At 34.2% G+C, this 23,097-nt stretch overlaps 1 protein-coding gene and 2 long non-coding RNA genes across 4 annotated transcripts; 2 read left to right on the forward strand and 1 right to left on the reverse strand.

Annotated features, from left to right (window-relative positions):
* Positions 1-13,103: 13,103 nt before the first annotated feature.
* On the forward strand, positions 13,104-14,234 carry LOC141390554 (uncharacterized). Of its 2 annotated transcripts, XR_012409406.1 has the most exons (3): positions 13,104-13,268; positions 13,333-13,801; positions 13,874-14,234. It is a non-coding gene; the product is annotated as an uncharacterized lncRNA (long non-coding RNA). The 2 variants fall into 2 exon arrangements; XR_012409405.1 differs by having other exon boundaries at positions 13,104-13,801.
* LOC141390555 (uncharacterized) lies at positions 14,193-16,021 on the reverse strand. Its single transcript, XR_012409407.1, has 4 exons — positions 15,925-16,021; positions 15,316-15,827; positions 15,186-15,253; positions 14,193-15,065 (listed from the first exon to the last, which is right to left on the reverse strand). It is a non-coding gene; the product is annotated as an uncharacterized lncRNA (long non-coding RNA).
* Positions 16,022-19,449: 3,428 nt separating this feature from the next.
* Positions 19,450-22,897, forward strand: pasi1 (septate junction component pasiflora 1). Its single transcript, XM_073975376.1, has 6 exons — positions 19,450-19,647; positions 19,884-20,003; positions 20,060-20,220; positions 21,979-22,078; positions 22,164-22,214; positions 22,292-22,897. The coding sequence occupies exons 2-6, from the start codon at positions 19,890-19,892 to the stop codon at positions 22,373-22,375; spliced, it is 510 nt and encodes a 169-aa protein (XP_073831477.1). The 5' UTR covers positions 19,450-19,647; positions 19,884-19,889; the 3' UTR covers positions 22,376-22,897.
* The last annotated feature ends 200 nt before the right edge of the window (positions 22,898-23,097 follow it).

Raw genomic sequence — 23,097 nt, forward strand, 5'->3', positions numbered from 1 at the left:
GTCGTTCGTTCTCATAATTACGTACATGAATTAACCCGTTCATACGACAAGGTACATCAATCATAGCAACATGATTCATATTTTCATAGTTTTTGTTTACTGATTTTAAAGAAAGCTTCAGCCAAACGACGAGTAAAGTTAATTGATATGAACTGAAAAAATATTTATCCTTCTTTCAGATGTCTATTTATTATTAAATTCTATTATTTTCATTCATGTTTTCTATTTTTTCCCACAATTTTGGTGTTTTCAGTATATTTTCAAATTTTTCTATTTTAAAAATTAACGAGAGAGACCTGCCAAAATAACTTTTTGGTATACAGACTTTCCGGCAGGCATTTGATTTTTGTTTCTAAATTTGTACTCGAATTTGAAACGATGGACAAGGAATGTAAATGCAATGAAAGAGAAGACAAAATTTGCTATGATTTGAATGTATACTAGTCGTTAAACCGTTTACTTTTCATTCATATTTTGCAGTTTTTCTAAAAATGTTTGGGTTTTTAATAAATTTTTAAATTTTGTATTTTTTTTCTGTCATAATTAATTTATTTCGATAAATTCTCTCATTTGTTAGAGATGGGACATATGTTATCGTCGTTCTGAGAGTAATTTAAATTGAACAATGTACACAAATCGTTGTTCGTTCTCAATATTTTGTATGGGAAATGAAGTAATTACATCGTAATTTGGGGTCGAACAACGAATAGAGAGCGAAACACCGTCAGTCTGAACAAGGCATTAATCCCATTGTTGTTGTTTTAATATTTAAAACAACTAATTTATTAGTGGAGAAGGTTTGGCATGGGTAAGGCAGGAAAGACTATTTTCGATCCACAAACAAGAAACAAGGGAACTGATGAGATACTGTGGCTAGGTAGAACAAGAAAAGGTAGCACCAGTACCCAGCGGACCGAACTGGGCTATTATGTTAGTGTCAAATTCCATACGACATTTTTGCTGTGTTCCAGAACCTGAAAGAAGCTACTACTTTTTACTACGATAACATTTTTTTCTTTTATGTTATTGGAAAAAATAGTAAAAATTAGTAGATTCTTGCAGTACTGGAACAGACCAATTATATATTTATTTCAATGTTCGATGTATATTAGGGATATATGGTAACATGGGGCGGCTTCGCCACAGGGGCGCCTTCGCCACTGGGGCGCCTTCGCCAGCGCCGATTTTCTTGATAATTATAACTGCTACAGAAATGCCGTTAAAGTGAAGATTGAGAGTTTAACGAAGATCTTTCATCTCCCAAAAATTGGCATTTCTATCAAATATACGATTGCTGATGCACGCGGTTTCATGTTTTTGGGGTATTGCGAAAAATATTCATGGTAGGTATATTTTGTGATATCTTGTGATATCAAAATTATATTTTATACCGTTAATAGACAACTACTGAAGAATATAAATCCAAATAATTTGCATGATAAAAGTAATTATAAATGTTAATATATTCATATTATGAACTATGTAGGGGGTGGGGCGGCTACGCCATGATAGGGGTTTAACTTAAATTGTTTATGCTATTGACTAGCAAGTGCCCGCTACTTCGTTAGCGGAGAATTCACACGAATATAAAGGAGGATAATAAATAAATAAATTGAAATGCAGAGTATAGTTTCACCCGTTCCTATTTACAAATTATTTAACCAGTAAAGTACGACAGTTTAAGGTATTACCACATATTCTTTCGGTAATTACCGAAATTATAAGCATTTTAATTTTACCGACACTTGTCGGTAACTCACAAAATTAGTTTGTGAATCGCACTACTGAACAGATTTCATTACACATTTGTTTTAAAATAGTTGTTTGGTGGATAGAATATACGGAATCGGGAGAATATATGGGAGCTATATCCAAATCTCAACCTATTCTCGTCAAAAGCAATGGCTATAGTCCTTTGGTCAAAATTGCGACCATCATAAATTTTAACCCGGATAGGATAATAAATGCGACAAAAGTGCATTAACGGATGGACGGGCACGTATAAATGGACTCAGAATGTGATGCTATGTAGATAATCGAAAGGAACCATTGACCTATTTCGTTTCCTTTTGCATGTTACATACAAATGCACAAATTGATAATACCACTTAAGCTACTTTGCTTCATCAAAAAAGTCATCCCAATGAGCAGTGGGAAAACAAATATGATCGGGAACTTTGTTTCGCAACTATTTCTTAAACTGGGAAAGAAAAGGCAATTCAAAACATATTGCACGATTCATCAGTCTTCGAATCTAAACAAAACCAAATGATACATTTGCTGATCTCTACAATTTTATCGTAGTTTGCGTTCGATCACCACAAAAAATATTTTAACTGATATTTTTCCTCATAAACCACTGTTATGTTTTGACACATTGTGTGCGCAATGTAAAAATAAAGTGGACTTCAATAAGAGCGCTGTTGAAAGATATTGTTTTTTAATTCGTTATAGGGAGGTTATTTTGTGTGGGAAATATAACTTGTGCTTAAAAAAAAACTTCTTTATAGAGAAGTATTCGTTATAGGGAAGTTCGTTATATAGAGGTTAAAATAGGTGAGCATGGACTGAAAAAACTGTGCTTTTAATATTTCTTCGTTATAGAGAATAATTCGTTATTGGGAAGTTCGAAAAAACAGAAGTTCGTTATAGAGAAGTTCGCGCCATACTTTTTGGGTCCCCTCGTAATAATACAACATAATGTTCGTCTCATTAGAAAATATAACGTCATCAAAGTACTTTAAAGGGCTTGAAATCTTCTCTGTAGAAAATTCGTTTCCCTATATTTTACGGGGAGAGCAGTGGTTTTTCCTATCCCTTCGTGATAATGCTTTTCTGACTTTTTCACGTAACGCACATATTCCAAAATCGTTTTCAATTACAAAACCAAAATTTGATTCTGGTTTGTTGTCTATTATTGATTTCCTAAATTATTTAGTGACGAAAAGTTATAGACTCTACATTTCTATATACCAAGAACGCCATAAAAATTCTTTATTGCAAACAGAACAACTCAATTAAAAACACAATTTTTAAAACATCTTCTTCTAACAAAAACTGTATGGGGTTAGTTTTTGACGGAATCGACATCCTCAGATGTAAAAGAAAATCTTGCAATTTTTCTCAAAAATCGACTTCGAAAAATGTTGAGTATTTTGGTTTGAGTCTATTGACAGCACTCAACATGAGTAATCCTTTGTCTATATATTTCATTTGTCTATGCCCTTACCATAACTTACAGTTCTCCGAACTTTACAGTATGTATTGCATTTTTATTTTCCAGGGCCGTGAGAGGGTTGCGCCATATTTTTTGGGTTCCGTCGTAATAGTGCAACATAATTTTCATCTCATCAGAAAATATAACGTCATCAAAGTACTTTAACGGGCTTGAAATCTTCTTAGTAGCAAATCTGATTCGTTCCTTTATATTTTGCGGGGAGAGAACTTCTTCCTACCAACATTATTTATTGAAAGAATTTTTGTTTTAATTTTAAATTGAAAATCAAAATTTTTACAAATGCATCGTTTGAAATCATTTTTTCTAACTGGACTTTAACGAATGAAAATCTGTTGTGCGACACCTGTTATGTGAAAACAAAATCAGGATCGGTTTGTCCATGGTACAATAAAATAGAGGTAGTGCAGGTATGAAAATCACTGAGAAATGTCACCCTGCAGCCATGGCTTAAAACGTCAAATGGCATGGTACAATAATAATGGTAGATGTACCTGCATAGCTATCCCGTATTACAAAAACATATGTAACTTAGAGCAGAAGTTTTTTGTTGGAACAATTCAGCGATACATCTACCTTTACGATTGCATAATGTCAAAAACAGTACAAAATGTCAACCCTGCTGTTGACAGATTAGGCCATAAAAAGAAAAAAAATGTAATCAGCTGTTAGCTGTGGCCTACCTTCACTTTATTCTACCATGGGTTTGTCTTTCTATTATTTAGTGGTTTACGATAAAATAAATGCGCCTAGAAGTAAACTACAAAATTTGAAATTATGTCAAGAAGTTATAGCATTGTTAATTTGACACATGTCTTGCAGAGGGCCAACTAGTGAATAAGTACGTAATAATAATGAAAAATAAGGATTTTTGTTGTTGTTATTTTTGTGGTTCCAGGACAAATTTTCTAAAACCCGGCCTTATCTCGCACATTTGCATCAACAGTGACCCACTGGTAAAATTTCAAGCTCCTCAAGAAATCTACATCCTCAGATAAATGTATAAATGAAAATATTGATTTTTTTAAATCGCCTTCGAAAAACGTTGAGTATTTTTGTTTGGGTCGGTTAACAGCATATAACATGATGCGGTGCTCTTGAACCAACATTAAATAAAAGGAGCTTACACCTGGAATTAAAAAAAATCGCTTGAGCGCTTTTTAAATAAATCACGGTCAAAGTTCACATTTTTTGGGGGTTTTTAGGTTTTCACGCCCTATCAAAATGGAATAAAGAAAATGTTATAGCATCGAAAATTCTCTGCAAAATTGTCCTTTATGATATTTTTGTAGGTTTTACCATTTTTAAGATATAGATGTTCAGATTAGGACAATTCACTGACTGTATCGTCTCCATATGAAACAATGTCAGGACTGCAATTTCCTTACTTTAACTTATATATCGCATTTTTTTTTTTAAATTCGCCTTCGAAAAACGTTGAGTATTTTGGTTTGGATCGGTTAACAGCATATAACATGATACGGTGCTCTTGAACCAACATTAAATAAAAGGAGCTTACACCTGGGAATAAAAAAATTGCCTGAGCGCTTTTTAAATAAATCAGGTCAAAGTTCACATTTTTTGGGGTTTTTTAGGTTTTCGCGCCCTATCAAAATGGAATAAAATGTTGTAGCAGTGAAAATCAATCAATCAAATCAAAATCAATCAATTCAATTGCACGTAACACGCTTGGAAACTACACAAAACCAAAAAGTAAAAGCTGGATGACTGAAGAGATACTTCAACTGATGGATGAGCGCATGGTATAAGTAAAGAGGTAGATTTAAATGAAAAAAATCTATAGAACCCTTGTTTTTCTTGAATTCCTAAAACTTCAAAATAAAAGCAACAAGTGGGTTTGTTTACAATGCATTTTTTGAGCATTTTATAAAAAACGCGAAAAATGAATGAAGAGTTAAGTTTTCTCTACATAATCGAGTTGTGAATATAATAAACCGATTGTTTCAATGCAAATCTCACCAATTTCTTCCATACAAATGGTCTAAAAACAATTTTAAAAATCATTGAATTCGATTGTTTTTAAAATTGTTTGGCATATTATTCAAACACCACACATACATACACAGTTTGTTTATATTGTTTTGAAGTTTTAGGCATACTCGAATGAAAAAATTTAAATTGACATAAAGCTTTGGCTAACCTTTCTTATTAAACCATGGATGAGCGTAGAAAATACAAAAATAGTAACTACGAGATGTATTGGGAAATCAACAGGGAAATTCAAAGGGAAGTGCGTATAGCCAAAAACAACCATCTTAACAATCAATGCCAAGAAATTGAACGACTGATGACACTGCACGACGACTTTCAGTTACACAAGAAAATGAAAGAAGCAGCCGGCATATACAGAAATAATAATTCATCAGTCCTTTACAATAACAATAATGAAGCCGTTTTTGAAACCGCTGAGAAGAAAAACATCTGGAAAGAATATATTCAAAACTTATTCAATGATCCTACTAGATCTGATTATGACTACCGGATATCACAGCAAATGACAGGCGAGGCAATAACAAACAACGAAGTTGAAGATGCAATAAAATCCCTCCGAAAACGAAAAGCCACCGGTCCTGATGAAATACCTGCCGAGATACTAAAAATGATAAATGATAACAATATTGATCTGTTAACGAAACTATTTAACTATATTTATGACACCGGAAAATACCCAGAGGATTGGCTGAAGTCCACATTTATAACCATTCCAAAGAAATCTCACCCCAAAAGATGCAACGACTACCGACTTATTAGCTTGATGAGTCACGCCTTAAAAATTTTTCTGAAAATTATACATAGACGGATATACGAAAAATGCGAACAAGAAATGGGCGAAACACAATTTGGGTTTAAAGAAGCAAAAGGAACCAGAGAAGCACTATTCTGCGTACAAGTGTTGGTCCAAAAATGTAGAAGTGTCCATAAAGACGTTTTTATGTGCTTCATCGACTACGAGAAGGCATTTGACACCGTACAACATGACAAGCTCATTGATATTTTGGCGTCAATTGGAATAGGGGGAAAAGAAATTAGATGCATTAAAAGTCTGTATTGGCACCAAACCGCACATGTTAATATCAACGGAGAAATGACGGAAGAAATATCTATATCCAAAGGAGTAAGACAGGGTTGTACTCTGTCCCCACTACTGTTTAATATATACTCGGAAAAAATATTCAAAGAAGCAATAAATAACGCTAAAGAAGGAATCCTCATAAATAATGCTTATATAAACAATATCAGATACGCTGACGATACTACACTAATAGCAGACAGCCTATCAGGTTTACAAAATCTTGTCACCAGACTAACTGCGTGTAGTGAAAGATATGGATTAAAATTAAACATCAAGAAAACTAAATATATGATAATAAGCAGAAAAAACAATTACGAAAACATGAATATAACAATTCACAACACTCCACTCGAGAGAGTGTCGAGCTTCAAATATCTCGGGTTCTCAATAAATGATCAGTGGGATAACTCCAAAGAAATTAAATGCCGGATAGAAATGGCAAGAGACGCCTTTCACAAATATAGAAAAGTTTTGACAAGTCATGATATTAACATCACAACAAAGACAAGGTTCATAAAAGCCTACATATGGCCAGTACTGTTATACGCAACGGAAGTATGGACTATAAAAGCAGTAGACGTCAAGCGATTAGAAGCATTCGAAATGTGGATATATCGGAGAATTCTTAAAATCCCATGGATAGCTCAGGTGCCAAATGACGAGGTCCTACGCAGATTAAACAGAACAAGAGAACTCTTCAATCATATAAAAAGGAGAAAAATTGCATATCTTGGGCATATAATGCGAAACTCAAAATACCACATTCTACAATCAATTCTACAAGCCAGTATAGAAGGAAAGCGTAGCAGAGGAAGACAAGAGATGTCCTGGCTCCAAAATATTCAACAATGGACAGAATTCCGAAATGCAGAAAATTTAATAAGTGTCGCAAGAAATAGAGAATTATTTTCTTATTTTGTCAATGATATATAAAATATTATACATGAAATGTAATATGGTCGCTAACATTCGAATATCGAATATGCAATAAAGAAGAAGTGAAAATTCTCTACAAAATTGTCCTTTATGATATTTTTGTAGGTTTTACCATTTTTAAGATATAGATGTTCAGATTAGGACAATTCACTGACTGTATCGTCTCCATATGAAACAATGTCAGGACTGCAATTTCCCTACTTTAACTTATATATCGCAAAAATGGTACAACCCAGGAAAAAATTACGAAATTTTCACAGCTATAAGTCCCATTTTGATAATACTTGCCGTTTTCAAGCAAACTCGCGAAAACCTAACAAATAACCTAAATCTGTGATCTGAACTTCTAAATCTCAAAAATGGTAAAACCTAGGAACAAATCGAATGAGTAATCCTTTGTCTATACGATTCATTTGTTAACATCGATTTCGTTTTCAAAACAACTCAATTAAAAACACAATTTTAAAAACATTTTGTTCTAACAAAAACTGTATGGGGTTAGTTTTTGACGAAATCTACATACTCAGATGTAAAAGAAAATCTTGCAATTTTTCCCAAAAATCGACTTCGAAAAATGTTGAGTATTTTGGTTTGAGCCTGTTGACAGCACTCAACATGAGTAATCCGTTGTCTGTACCCTTCATTTGTCTATGCCCTTACCATAACTTACAGTTCTCCGAACATTACAGTATGTATTGCATTTTTATTGCCAGGGCTGTGAGAGGGTTGCGCCATATTTTTTGGGTTCCGTCGTAATAGTGCAACATAATTTTCATCTCATCAGAAATATAACGTCATCAAAGTACTTTAACGGGCTTGAAATTTTCTTAGTTGCAAATCTGATTCGTTCCTTTATATTTTGCGGGGAGAGAACTTTTTCCTAACCCTTCGTGATGAATACATGTTATGTAATACGTTTCTGCCTTTTTCACGTAACACACATACTCCAAAATCGTTTTCAATTACAGAACCAATCTTTTGTCTCTGGTTTGGGACCTATTATTGATTTCATTAATTATTTAGCCATTTCTTCAAATTACAGATTTTGAAATTGAAAATTGAATAGTTATGACTGTACATCTCCATAGACGATAAAATTCTTAATTGCAAATAAATCGTGGTAATATGCACCATTTTATTGCACTTTCATTGATTTGCAAACATTTAGTTATTACTAAAAAAGTCAAATCCATACAGTTTTTAGATGTTTTTATTTCTGGCCGATTTCTGAATTTATTCCCCTAATGTTGTCTTCAACAGCAACTCATTTGTTCAACAAACCCAACATTATTTATTAAAAGAATTTTTGTTTTAATTTTAAATTGAAAATCAAAATTATTACAAATGCATCGTTTGTAATCATTTTTTCTAACTGGACTTTAACGAATGAAAATCTTTTGTGCGACACCTGTTATGTGAAAACAAAATCAGGATCGGTTTGTCTATAGCTATGTTCCTTTACGTGCAAGAATCTTCAAGTTTTGCAACTTATTACTCGAAAAGCGTTCCTTTACTTCAGACACTGTACAATTCAGATTACAACTTTTGCTACTTTTGCCGGTTTTACCACTTTCAAAAGTAAAGGAACAGACCATTTATCTTTCTATTATTTAGTGGTTTGCGATAAAAATAAGTGCGCCTAGAAGTAAACTACAAAATTTGAAATTATGTGTGATCGTTTACGGTATCAAGAAGTTATAGCATTTTTAATTTGACACATGTCTTGCAGAGGGTCAACTAAGTGAATAAGTACGTAATAATAATGCAAAATAAGGATTTTTGTTATTGTTATTTTTTGTGGTTCCAGGACGAATTTTCTAAAATCCGGCCTTATCTCGCACATTTGCATCAACAGTGACCCACTGGTAAAATTTCAAGCTCCTAGCTTTAGCCGTTTTGGCTGGGCGTTGATGATGAGTCAGTCAGTCAGTCAGTACCTTATCACCAAGCTCATTTATATATATAGATAGAAGATATACCACACTATAATGTGAAGTTGAAATCAAATATTGCGCTAAACCTATCTAATTTGGCAAAAATTTCATTTTTATGCCTAAATCCAAGGAACCTACATCAATTAACGGCTAGAATATGTTTCTTTTTGTAAATTTTAGAATCATTTTTGATTATTAATTAGAAAACATGTTCCTTTTATGCATAATGTTGATATTTGAGGAGGAAGTATGGTAACTTCCAGTTTTAGAGTCCGTTGATATATGGCCTATGTCGATGGCGAAGCTACCCCATGGATGGACATTTTGTAAATTCTCAAAAATAATATTTTAAAAACAAAATGATAATCATTTATATATCAAAACTTGTAGTCAAGACATGCTAATATTCTTACCAAAAATAATATTTGGAAAAACTTTAATGATGTCGATATGAGAACATATTGAAAAAAACGTGGCGAAGGCGCCCCATGTTACCATATATTTTTTGAAGAACAAATTTATTCATCAGAAAAAAAACTATTTCCCATAAAGACTCCTTCATATCATTGACATGTAACCTCCTACAGGTCCGAACGATATACCGCAGACTAAAACACCGCTTATAGAGGCGGTACAATATTTGTAATGTGTGGTATTATGTTAAACTTGAAAATAATAAAGCGCTAATAAACACGTGCTTTTTTGTTTTCAAAAGCAAACAATTGAAAGGGCTTCTCTTTTTTCAATTAATTGCCAGCGACCCCAAACATTTTTGCAAGAATTCTACTTTCTGCGAGAAATTATCTAACGAGTTTTCATTCATGTTTTTCAAAATATTCAATCAAATGTGAAAAATTATTAGTTTTTTAAATTCCAATAATCTATAGACATTTCCTTATTTTTTGAAATTTTGCCTTTTTAGGGCGAAGATCATTTTTAATGATTTTTGTTAATTTTCTCGTTTAGAGTTAAGCTTGATGATCTGAAATTATTTGCAAGTGAAAAAGGAAAGCCAAGGATTCGAACCCACATAGTCACCAAATTACGTTACCTGGTTTCATTGGTGGTAAAGCAAATCTTCAGACGTATCGACTATGTAATGGCTTCTCTGTCCTAGAACTTATCGTTTTTCAAATGCAAATGTGTTTTTGTACATTAACGCGGATACTTGGCCACAGAAATGTATTTTCTTCATATCAAACGCTTTTTGCGCTGACTTTGAAGTTATGAGTTTTGGCTTTGAATGCTAACACGCCATGACAACATTTTTTGATATGTTTTTCAAGGACGTGGGTTCAAATCCCAGCCGGGCTCAGCCTGTTTTTTATTTTTAGAAATTTTGCCTTTTTAGGGCGAAGATCATTTTTAATGATTTTTGTTATTTTTCTCGTTTTGAGTTAAGCTTGATGATCTGAAATTATTTGCAAGTGAAAAAGGAAAGCCAAGGACTCGAACCCACATAGTCACCAAATTACGTTACCTGGTTTCATTGGTGGTAAAGCAAATCTTCGGACGTATCGACTATGTAATGGCTTCTCTGTCCTAGAACTTATCGTTTTTCAAATGCAAATGTGTTTTTGTACATTAACGCGGATACTTGGCCACAGAAATGTATTTTCTTCATATCAAGCGCTTTTTGCGCTGACTTTGAAGTTTTATTTTGTTTACAAACAAAAACAAATTTGTATGTGGTTGCTGTTGAGATGTATTTGTTGTATTTACTTTACCTGTAGTGCGATTCTCCAACTCATTTTTTGAGTTACCGACAAAAATCGGTAAAGTTAAACCGCAAAATTATGAATGAAAAGTTCAAATAAAAGTTGACAACATTCTTGCTATCGGTACAACTTTACGACAGCTTTTTATTCGTCGCTAACTTACCGAAAAACATCGGTAATTACCGAAATTATAAGCATTTTAATTTTACCGATAATTGTCGGTAACTCAAACAATGAGTTAGAGAATCGCACTACTGGTTTGTTTTACCATGAAAGCTTGCATTAAATTCAATCACATTTGAGCTTACTTCTTCCGTCCTCCATTTAATTCAAGCGCATCTGATTTTGCTTCATCATCCTAAAGGTTTTTTATGTTGCCTTCCCATCACTAGTTCGACATGGACTCCACTCCATTATAAATTTCCGTCTCGTGAATTACCGCAAAAATTTTCGCAACTTAAGTTTTTATTTCTTTATTTTATAACAAATTCTTAGAAATGTATACATTCTTTTTTCTTTGTGGTAGAGTTTTTTTCGCCAGCGGCGGGTAGGGATCAACCAACTGCTTTTTTTATACCCTCCACCAGAATATGGAGGGTATATTAAGTTTGTCATTCCGTTTTGTAACTCATCGAAATAATCATTTGCGACCGTATAAAGTATATATATTCTTGATCAGCGTAAAATTCTTAGTCGATTTAGCACTGTCCGTCCGTCCGCCCCCATAGAGCGGTACTGTCCGATTTCCGGTATTTTGAAGTTTTTAGGTACATGATCTGGTCGAATTATGGTTTTTTGTCATCAAGAAATTTCTCCACGATAAGTTATGGTCATAGGTCCCGGGTTTGGTACAGCCCCCATATAGCGGTAACGCCCGATTTCACCTATTTTGACGCTTTTAGCTACTTTTCAGACCGATTTAGCTATAATTTGACATTAAGGGCTCTTAAGCGTCACTAAACTTATATAACAAAACTTGTGGACATAGGTCCACGTTTTGGTATAGCCCCCATATAACGGTACCCCCCGATTTACGGTATTTTGACGTTTTTAGCAACATGTTCCGGCCGAATTGGCTATAATTTGGCACTTAGGGTTTCTATTGGTCAAGTGACTTCTCCAGCTAAAATTGTTTTTGCTTTATCATCCTAAAGGTTTTTTATGTTGCCTTCCCATCACTAGTTCAGCTATTGACATGGTCTCCAACTGGACTCCACTTCATTAAAAATTTTCGTCTCGTGAATTACCGCAAAAATGTTCGCAACTTATGTTTTTATTTCTTTATTTTATAACAAATTCTTAAAAATGTATACATTCCCTCTTATTTTTAGAATAAATGATTTCGCCAGCGGCGGGTAGGGATCAACCAACTGTTTTTTTTTTTTTTGTAGGGATCTCTAAAGCAACTGGTTTTAAAAAACGTATCCAACGGAGTGCATTTTTCATAACTCCGTGTGGACTGCATTGAAGGATGTTGTGAAATCATAACTCCACATGCACAACTTCCAAAATTTTTTGCTCGGATAGTAGAGAAAAGGGACCTTATTTTTATCGAACTAACTATAGCTTTGTTCCTTTACTTTTTTAATGGTAAGAGTGGTAAAAGAGAAAAGTGTCAAAATTGTTCAAAATTGCTCTCTCATGAACATTTTTACCAGAAAAGTAAAGGAACGGAAAAATGGTAGATCCGGCAGCAATGTCAGAAAAAAAACATAAAAAATCAATTTTCGTCTTTTATTTCACAGTTTTTAATTTAGTGTTGTCAGCAGGGATGCCAGATAAGTTTGGTCGAAAATCGGCACTTTTCGGGTGCCAAAATCGGCAAAATCGGCAAAAATTTTTCAAAATCGGCAAAAAATCGGCAAATTAAAAAACATTTATTTCAGTTCAAATTATCGCTTTATTTAATAAGCATAAGTTTAAAAATAACATTTTAAGTACAACAAAACGATTAAGAATTAATAAACCAAGGCAACAATTCAAAATATGTATGAAAATAAATGGTTTTACCATATGCATATGTTGTATATAATTATATATACATGGCAGAATAAGAAGGTAATCTCATTTGAAAAAACCGTCCTTGAGCTGCCAAATACAACACTGCATCGAAACAATATGAAAGTTGTTGTTGTTATTGTATGTCAATTACAAAAACAACACACTGTTTGTTTACATTTGTGTATAATGAAAATATATAGAATATTTTCGTAATTTTGGAAAAAATTGTGTGCGGAAATGAAATGGACATCGCGGTCAAAACTCGTTAAAATAACTGTGTATTTAATTTGGAAAAAATTGTGTGCGGAAATGAAACGGACAACACGGTCAAAACTAGCTAAAATAACTCTGTATTATTTATTTAAGCAGAACGAAACAGAAGTAAACTTGAATATCTTTGTATTGTTATTGCAGATTTTAGATAAGAATAAAAGTCAAGAAAAAGGGTGTTTGCTTGCCAGCAGCGTTTATTCATGCTGATGCCGTCAACAACAAACGTCAGCGAAGAAGCCAATATGTTATTTGGTTTGTAGCGAATGGGAATGGGTTTGTATTAATATATTGAATGTGTTCTGCTTGTGACAGTTCACTAAACCCTACCAGTTCCTTATGATGTACAAAAGTTGCAAAAGATCACTCAATCGTATGCTGAGATTCTCCGCAGTCGCGCTGATTTGGCTGTTGATAAACGTGTCAATGCTGAGGCTATAGCTAAGCGCAAGAAAAACAACGCTGAATTGCTAAAGATCTTTTCTAAAAGTATCTGGTGACAGAACATTTCTCTTAGACCACATGTTACAATTGAACAACCAGAAAACGCCTCATGGGAAAGTAAAGAAATTAAAGATTTCTCCGACGATGAAGGAACAAAGGAAATAAAAAGGTATGTTATCGCATCATAGTTCTTATAGTTTGACAAAAGGATGTAGTAAATATGCAAATATTTCTTTTACAGATGCAAGTCAGACCAATCAGCAGATATGTGTGTCAACGCCCGGAACATGTAGAACAAGAAATTAGTGGCGACAGTCAATCCGGACACATATAACACCAAGCAGATCAATCGCAATATAATACAAAAACCTTAGAGAGTCAAGTCACCATTAGGAAATGTATTTCTGCTAAGAGCTAATGTCCGTCCCCCAAAGGAAATGTTTAGTTACGAACCCTCTTTGGATAGTGAAGCCAATGAACAATTGTGTTCCGATGGAATATAGTAATTAAAATATGGGTTCTCATTACTGCTTAGAACGTACTTTTTATTAATTTTTGTACTTTTCTACTATATAGAAAATTAAAACTACAATTATAAGATATATATATATTTAACTTGTTTGTGTTTTAAATGTTCCTGCGGACAGTAAAGGTTTCTCCTTGTAATATGGAGCGTTGTGATTGGGGCTGACTTCGCTGGGAATGCTCTACCGTCGACATGAAGGTTGTGCTATTTATTTCAGATTTGTAGTCTTAAAACTGCGTTGTTTCAGTTATTGGTCGTGCATTGTAAAAGTATTTTAAAATGCACACAGTTGCAAAATCTAATCTGCGTTTCAAATGCACAACAGCGACGTTATGGAATAGGATGCCTAAGAGATTTACAAAGCAACTGATGTTTAGGAAGTCAGCCATAGTCTTCCGCTTTTTTATACCCTCAGTATTTACGGGCAAAATGTGTCCAACGAAATAATGGTTTTAGACCACGTGTATGTTTTGACGAAATCCGTTTCAGACAATTTGGAGTCTATACTTACTACAAGATCGAAGATGGAAAATATTGGTCCACACCTTTCCGGTACCTCACCCAAAAGTTAAAAAAATCTCACTAAAACGGTACACGATATATCTCATGAGCGGAAAAAGCAAACAATTTGATCCAAACTATGGTAATATTTTGTACAAATTGAGTTTAAATTCTAAAATGGTCCATATCGGGATTCTCCTTATTGTACCTCCAATACAAGAGTTCAAGTTGATTGTTGAATTGCAGTTTATGTATGGTCTGTTGGAAGATCCTTTGGATATTTATACCGATGCTATTACTTGTGGAGCGATATTATGTTTTTCGTGTGTAAGTCCATGTTTTCTGACGTAGTGGTCCAAAAGCTCTAATTTATATGTTTACCAATTGAAAGTACTGGGTGCGATATCTATCGAAAAGAAAGTGGGAAGTGTTGTTTTCCCGGGGAAAAAATAATATAATGTTATAGACATGATTACAGTGACTACGCGCTATTAAATTTTCGAGACGCCATATTTTATTTTTTTACCTTTTGGTCAGTATGCAAGGACATGCCCATGTTTGAAAGAAATAATACGATGTGCAATATCAAATAAACTGCATTTAAAGAAAAATTTAGTGTGAAGGTACTCGAAGAATTGAAACAATATAGTCCATACCTGATCTAGGCCCGAAAGAAATGCTATCTTTGGACTAAGTCAGTCGATCCGTTCGGGATTTATCGTGCGCACCATTTTAGCGAAAATGTTTGAGATTTTGTTGGGGTGGTACCGATTGGTTGAAGTGGGCCGATATGGCTCATCTTCGAACCTAAAAGAAGACAAATTAGGTTGATCCGTTCGGGAGTTATCGTGCGCACCAGCTAAATAGACGGACGGTCATGGATAAATCAACTCCAAATCGTCTGAAACATCATTTCGATGAAGCACAATTTTGACCTCAGACAATAGGCTGAGTATACACATTTGGCTTTTATGTGAAGCCAACACCAGATGATTTAACCTCTGTAAAATTATAAATCCGCAAATTCATGCTCTATGTCACGGCAGCTAATGTGAAAATGATCAATGCTTGCAAAAATATTTCGAGGACCAACATTTGGACCACATCGTCTGATCCGGTCGAGAGTTGTTCTCCAGCCAGATAGATGTCCAAATTGACTCCAATCTGTCTGAAAATTTTAAATTAAAAAAAAATAAAATAAATTGGTTGGAATTTAAAATGTAAATAAACCTGACGTACATATGTATATTTTAACATATACATACAAAGTTTGTCAAAATCATTTTGTCAATGAAGGGACGGCAAAGCGAATACAACTCTGTGAGTTGTGAGCGTGAGGTTACCTTGTATCATTGTATCATGTTATATATATGAGATCAATATATTTTCAATTCAGTCAAGCTAAACAAAACGTATACAAATATTGTCTTAAGAGGATAATTAATAAGGTGATTGTTTTTATACCCTCAGCATTTATGCTAACGAGGGTATATACACTTTCATACGGGCAAAATGTGTCTCATCGAAATAATGGTTTTAGACCCCAAGTATGTTTGGACGAAATGTGTTTCAGACAATTTGGTGTCGCCCGTCTGTAGAGTTTGGGAATTCCCGACTTTTTTTCATTCCCGGGAAATCGGGAATTCCCGGGACTATGGTAAATCGAATTTGTGGGCCATAGACGTGACAGAGAGAAAGCAAACATGAAATACCTACTCCCTTTATGTGTAGTCGTGTCATTTGTTATCTCTTTGGAACAATATTAAGGGTAAAATAGCAATAGGGTGAAAAAGCAATAGCAAACATCTTAAACGACTTTGTGCCAGTATCTTGAAAGAACCAATAAATCATATATAACATATAGCAGCTGTTCAAGAATATCTATATGTATGCGGTCAAAATCCAATTATTCCTGACTAATCAGCGGAGGTTATATAAAATATCTTCTTCCAACTACCATCCTAGCAAAGCTTCCTTGATATCAAAGAGTGCTGTCCGATTATATTTTTAAAGTCAACGATACCGTATGTTCCTCTTATGGTTCGAAATGCGTGTTGATAATATAACAAATCCGTTTATAACGAATTTTTACACGGCTGACCTTTTGAGTACACGGCTTCACAATGGCAACACGGTGGCACCAATGATATAGAGTCGTACTTATATGAACATAGTACATACCATTGTTATTACTGATTTCCAATCCTAATATGCTCTATTTGCCACTTACACATTATACAGTGTTTTATATTGCAAACAATAATTTTGGAGAAAACAACAATTCGTATGGATCACAGCTTTTATATCTTAGCAAACTAATATTCTTCAAGAATGCCACCAATAAAAATGTTGACTAGAACAACCGTTATAAACTAAAAATTCATAATTATGTGAGGTTATACAGACTTCGAATTTCAGAAAAAAACACCATTTATCTAGCAATACATACATATTTTATACGAATTATGGAGATTTTTCCAATGGGCCCGCAATTACGAATAATCAGGGCACGAATTATCGCCATTCTACTATATTTCCAATATTAAATAACTATAAGGCAAATTCCCGTATTCCCGGGAATTTCAAAAAATTTTCCCGGGAAATCCCGTTAAAAAAATTTCGGGAATTCCCGGGAAATCCCGGGCCGGGAATTCCCGACCAGAAACTCTACCCGTCTGTCTGTCTGGCTGACTGGTGCGCACTATAACTCTCGAACGGATGAGCCGATTTTTTCCAAAGTTTGGCTTTCGTAATATTTTGTCCAAACTTAGTTTAAGTTCGAAGATGGGCATTATCGGTCAACTCCTTCAGGTACCTCTCCCACAAAAGTTCGAAAATGAAAAAATTGTGCGTACGATAACCCTTGAAGGGAGTAACCTATTTGGTCCATACTTTGCACATCGTGAAATGTCTACCAGACTTAGATGAGGTTCCAATACGCACTCAATCGGTCCACTCCTTCGGGAACCTTCCACACAAAATTTCGGATATGTTAAGTTTAGGGCCTGCTCTCGAATCGCTTTGGTTTTTGTTGCAACAATTTGTATACACTTCCTCCATTATGACGGTAAAAGCTTTTTCAGGGGCATGTCCATACTTCATGAGAATATAGCCCGAGAGGTGTAAAAACCCCTATGGCACCAAATGTAGTGGCTGTAGAGCACGATAATTCTCGAACTGATCAACCGACTCCAAAAGTTATACGATGACCCACTGAAAGGACTAGTGGGCGCGATATATATCGAAAAGATATAACTCTTATGTCGGTCCATTCCTTTAAGTACCACCTCCACAACACTTTTGAATTTAAATTTTAATCCACATTTTCGGCAAGTTCAAATGTCTAAAAATGACCACAAAATTCTGAAAAGACCTTAAAAACATTCAATCTGTCAGAGGAAGAAAGTTTCAATTCACATAGGCTGAGGGTATACCTCTGTCAGCAAAGCCGACTGACACTTTCTTACTAGTTGTATGGGAATTTTGAAATTTTGGTTTACAATTAAATTCAATTTCTGAAATAAATATTTGTAACAAATCATTTTTAATTACAACATTATAACAGTTAGACTTATTTAATTTTGAGTAGTCTTTAGTAAAGAGAATTCCTTCCATCGAGTCCCTAACTAATCGATTTAGGCACTTGTTTTTATTTAAATTTACTTGGCTAGAAACTCTTTCCACATTTGCTGAAGAATGTGGCAAGACTTAAATATGTTTAATAAATTTGGACAAAATAGGAAATAATGGTTCAGAATTTGCACATATTAATTCACACATTGTTTTCCAAAAGTCTAGCAATTCTATGTTTTTATCTTTAAACAAATTTCTGAAATTTAAACGTGAAAGTTCGCGTGATACTTGCTTTTCGTTTATGTTTATAAAGCATTTGTATTCCTTTATAATGTCGAAAAATTAATCTTCTGTGCCATTTATTATAAAACTTTGATTTACTGAAGCTAGGCACTTAAATTTATTTTCTAAATTAAACCGCTTCAAAATCTGACAACAAAGTTGAATGTAAAAGTTTGTGCAGTTTTTAATTATTTCCACTAACCCAATTTTCGACAATTTCGTTTTTTGAACAATTTCCGTGGCGTATATACTGAAGTACACGTTTTGGTAATCAAGAAAATTCAAACTGTTTTTATAATATGTTAAAAAATTTTATTATTATTAATCAAATTAATCTTGATGATATAGTTGTCTTTGTTATTGTACCAAATTAGTTCTAGCAACCACAATTTTCATACAAAACGGAAATTTTATGCGAACAAGTTGCCTTAACTAAAAATCGGCATTTTAGGGGTAAAAATCGGCAAATCGGCATTTCTATTTTTTTGGACTAAAAATCGGCAAAATGCCGATAAATCGGCAAATCTGGCATCCCTGGTTGTCAGTGTTCGACTTTTTCTTCGGTTTTTCGTCCATTTTGTGAAATAATCGTCAAACAAAAGTCGAAAAATCAGTTCTGCCATTTTCTACCTGCAGAAATTTTGCTGGTAGCCTGTGGTAGAAGAGAAAGCCATTTTCGATCTCTCTCCCCTCTCACTCTCTTAAAAATTGCTTCCAGTTTTGCCACTTTTCGGGGTTACGGAACGCTTTGCAGGTTAAAAATGGTAACAAATGGTTGAAATGGTAACCTCAGGTAAGTAAAGGAACACAGCTTATTTAATAATCGAATATTCAAAGGTCATTCAAACTCGATTGATAACAAAGTAACCACTGACTATGGCAACATTGCCACACACATCACGAAAAATCGACAAATTGATTAATCGAAATCGATTGCATATCTAATAAGAGAAGAGAGTGGCTCAGACAGTCATACGAAGAGAGACTTTGTACAGTTTCAATTAATTTGTTTACATTCCGTGCAATATAATTTCTTAAAGGAAAAACTATTAAAAAGACCATCTAAAATTAAGAAAATTCAATGAAAATATAATTAAAATAACATTTAAATTAAGAAACGAATAAAATAAAAGGTAACTATAAAGAATTTAAGTTGCGACACTTAAAAGAAGAAAGCCTGGATTGACAATTGGTGATCTGGGCGTGACTGTTATGAGAAATAACAAAAACAACACATCAGAAACGACGACAAGACATGAAAGCATTTCAATTAAACAAGTGGACAGCAGAGCATTTCTTTTATTTTCAACAAAGATGACTTTGGGTTTTTGTAAGAAGATCTCTAATCGTTCCTCTTTTATGCTTCTAGATTAAAATGGTCGTCTTGGAGTCTTGCTGGTCACCAATTATATGGTCAAACAATGTTAAAACAGGAAGTTATGCTGTGGCAGCTTATACAACAGCCCTATCTGTTGTATTTATAACTATGGTAAGTTTGTGTGGAAATAATTATTTGATTTTATTAATAAAATTATTTTATTTTAGATATCTTACATGCTCTCGGGTGGAGATTCTTCACAATTGTATTCACCACTATTTGAAACAGACATTCGTACTTCCATGCCCATAGTGGGTGGATTTTTTATATTTTATTTCGTTTTGGTTATTATATCGTCGTATTTGGTGTATTATGGAATTAAAATCAGGTGAGTTTCAATGTTTCAAGCAAAATAATGTTATATGGAGATTAGGGATTGCCCTCGAATCGTAATGAAAAAACTAAGATGTATATAGTATTAAAGTGAAATCGATATTTCCCAAGATATGCATCAAAAAGTGCTCCAGAGCTATAGGTAGTCGTTGAGGCAAGTTTGAAGCAACGTTTCTTAACAGAAATTAAGTGCGAATTATTGAGAAGTAGAGACAACGAGGCCGAGTACATAAACAAAAGACGAGTAGAAGCAAGAAGTCTTTATAAACGGACTAAGCGTGATTTTAATAAAAAAGTAGTTGACGAGCTGCTAAAGGAGGAATATAATTATTTATAATCATTAAAAACTAACAGCGGAAGTATTCTGTCAAATATTTATAGACGACCTACCCTGGTGGTGACACCGTGGTATAATGGTTGGTTGAATGTTTGCAGTATGTAAATCTTCTCTACCGGTATCGTTTTTGTTGTAACAGAATATGGTATGTTTGTATCTTCATTTTTAGTTGGGTCTATCATCAGTTCTAGAAATGCGGCTGCTTAGATGTGTTGTAACCACAAAGCTACTGGAGTTAGTTGAGTAGGTTTGGCGGGCAGTTAAAAAGGTGTAGTGTGTCGTTCGGGCCTGTGCCAAATGCTGGGCAGATGTTTTGGACGGTATGATCGGTCTTGTCGTATAGGAATATAAACGGATGCACCATCCCCTGCGTAGTTGAGCCAAAACTTGGCAGCTGACGCTCCTCAGCTACGATTGATAGCGATGTTCTCCGAGGACCGCATTCACACGATAGTTGTTTATGGCATCTTTGATTGCATGTTTTTTTGGTCTAGGGGACCTCTCTTTCTAGATCATGAAGATTATCCTTGACCTGCCTGAGTGGGCTGAGCAGATACTGCGACGAAAGCATGTTGTATTGTAAGAATCTATGCCTCCTCATGTAGATGGTGCACTGAAGACATTAATAGTCACCCTCCTTGTTGCTGTTCTCAGGGCGGCATTCTGACAAGTTTCAATATTTTTCCATCGTGTTGCACTTATATTCGCGGACCACACTGGTTCCTGCATCTCAGTTTGTAGCAGATAGCTGTGGTATACGCGGGCGACGTGAACGTAGTGTCGAATGTGACCTCTAGCATTTTGGGGCGGTATGTGGTCGGAATACTGCTACCATCGACCACGATATTCAACTCTCTTTCAAACTGCGCCGTCCATGTAGTAAATAGAGTGGCTGAAGATTTAGTGGCAGATATTTGCATGTTTCTCGCGTGGAAAAAGGTGGTAAGATCAGTCAAATAGGAGTTCAGCCTTGCACAAATGACATCTGGCAAGGTACTTGACGCCAAGATCGTACAATCGTCCGCATACTCTACGATCTCAATGCCGTCTGCAGGGGCAGAAAACAGGAGAGGTAGAAGATAAAAATGTCCGAAGATATCCCCCAGAACTCCCTGTTTCATTATACGGGGCTTGGACTTCTTGTTCCTGACTTGCGTCCACACATATAATTGATTATCCAACGTTTCGAACATGGCCGGAGGGTTGTCTGCTTAATGTCCTCAAAGTCTCATGTCTTTGCTACGGGCGACAAAAGCGAAATCGGCCTGTTCGATTCATCTTTGCCTGGTTTCATTAGCGGGACCATCCTACTCATTTTCCAGACTTCGGGCACAATGTGTAACTTAATACTTCTCCGTTTCCTACAATACAAAACTTTTTATTATATTATTTTAATTATTTATTAAAACTTTACAGCACAAGAGGATGGCTTTTGCCCTGGTTGATCCTTGTGGGTCTTGGCATATTATTCCAGCTGGTCTTTGGTCTATGGTTGATTGGTGGTTATTATATTTATGTGAGTAGAGACAAATAAAAAAAATTAAAAAATATAATTAAAATCATAAATAAAATTTTGTAATACAAATATTTCCTTCTTCTAGTTGGAGCAAACATTTTCTGCTCTTTTACTGTTTGTGTGGATGTCATACAATGTGAGTATTATCAATAGACTATTAAATTCCTTTATCTAATTGAAAACGTATGTCCTCTCCTCCTCCTTTTCATTTAGTTCTACTGTTGGCTTTGTGTCTTTTCGCAATATCAAATATTTTTGGAAATACAAAATCCGAATATTGAACTTTTAATGCCATAAGAACAAAAAGGATGCCTTCCTCTGCAGCTCTAGCTTATCATTAGTTAATTCATATTAACAAATACATACGCATTTCCATCCAAAAATTAAAGACCAGCAAAGAAACAAACGCGTAGTTCATAAGTTATTAACTCCAATATTTTTGTTTTAAACGAATGAGACTAATGTTAATTCCGTCCAATATATGCTTTTGTTTTTGGAAAACCCCAAAATGAAAACACACATTACACATTTTTGCCTTATATAAAAAATACTTTATACACATGTTTATATACAAAACATATCCAATATTTTTACAATTTGTATTTTTTTACACAACGAGAAAAATAATTGTATTTATAATAAATTTTTAATTATAAAGATGAGAACTACTGTGCCTAAATGTGAATATTCCAATAAATTAGCATGTTTTGGTTTTGATCTTGTCTTTTTAGTTAAGTAACCGAAAGAAGAATTCATATGTTCATAATATGAACTTCATATAGAAACATATCAATAAAACATTCCACAAAAAAATGAAAACATTTCTAAGACTTTCCTTTGTAAGATAATCCTAGATTGTTTCCCACAGAATTCGAGAATTCCTCTTATATTATCACAAAGATCTTAAGCATTAAGTTGAGGACAGTCTTTACATACAACATCTAACAAAAATTATTTTTTGTTGATTCTCAAGTTGTATTGCGCCTAAAAATATGCAATGATTTTGGTTGGTTAAAATA

Source organism: Musca autumnalis, unplaced genomic scaffold (genome assembly GCF_047663935.1).
Source record: "Musca autumnalis isolate F117 unplaced genomic scaffold, ASM4766393v1 scaffold_1, whole genome shotgun sequence".
Taxonomy (NCBI): domain Eukaryota; kingdom Metazoa; phylum Arthropoda; class Insecta; order Diptera; family Muscidae; genus Musca; species Musca autumnalis.

Bases quoted from the DNA above. Each gene is read 5' to 3' on its own strand.
- pasi1 (XM_073975376.1), top strand. From the start codon at position 19,890: ATGGTCGTCTTGGAGTCTTGCTGGTCACCAATTATATGGTCAAACAAT. The intron at 20,004-20,059 runs GTAAGTTTGTGT...ATTTTATTTTAG, and splicing joins CTGTTGTATTTATAACTATG to ATATCTTACATGCTCTCGGG. The intron at 20,221-21,978 runs GTGAGTTTCAAT...AAAACTTTACAG, and splicing joins TATTATGGAATTAAAATCAG to CACAAGAGGATGGCTTTTGC.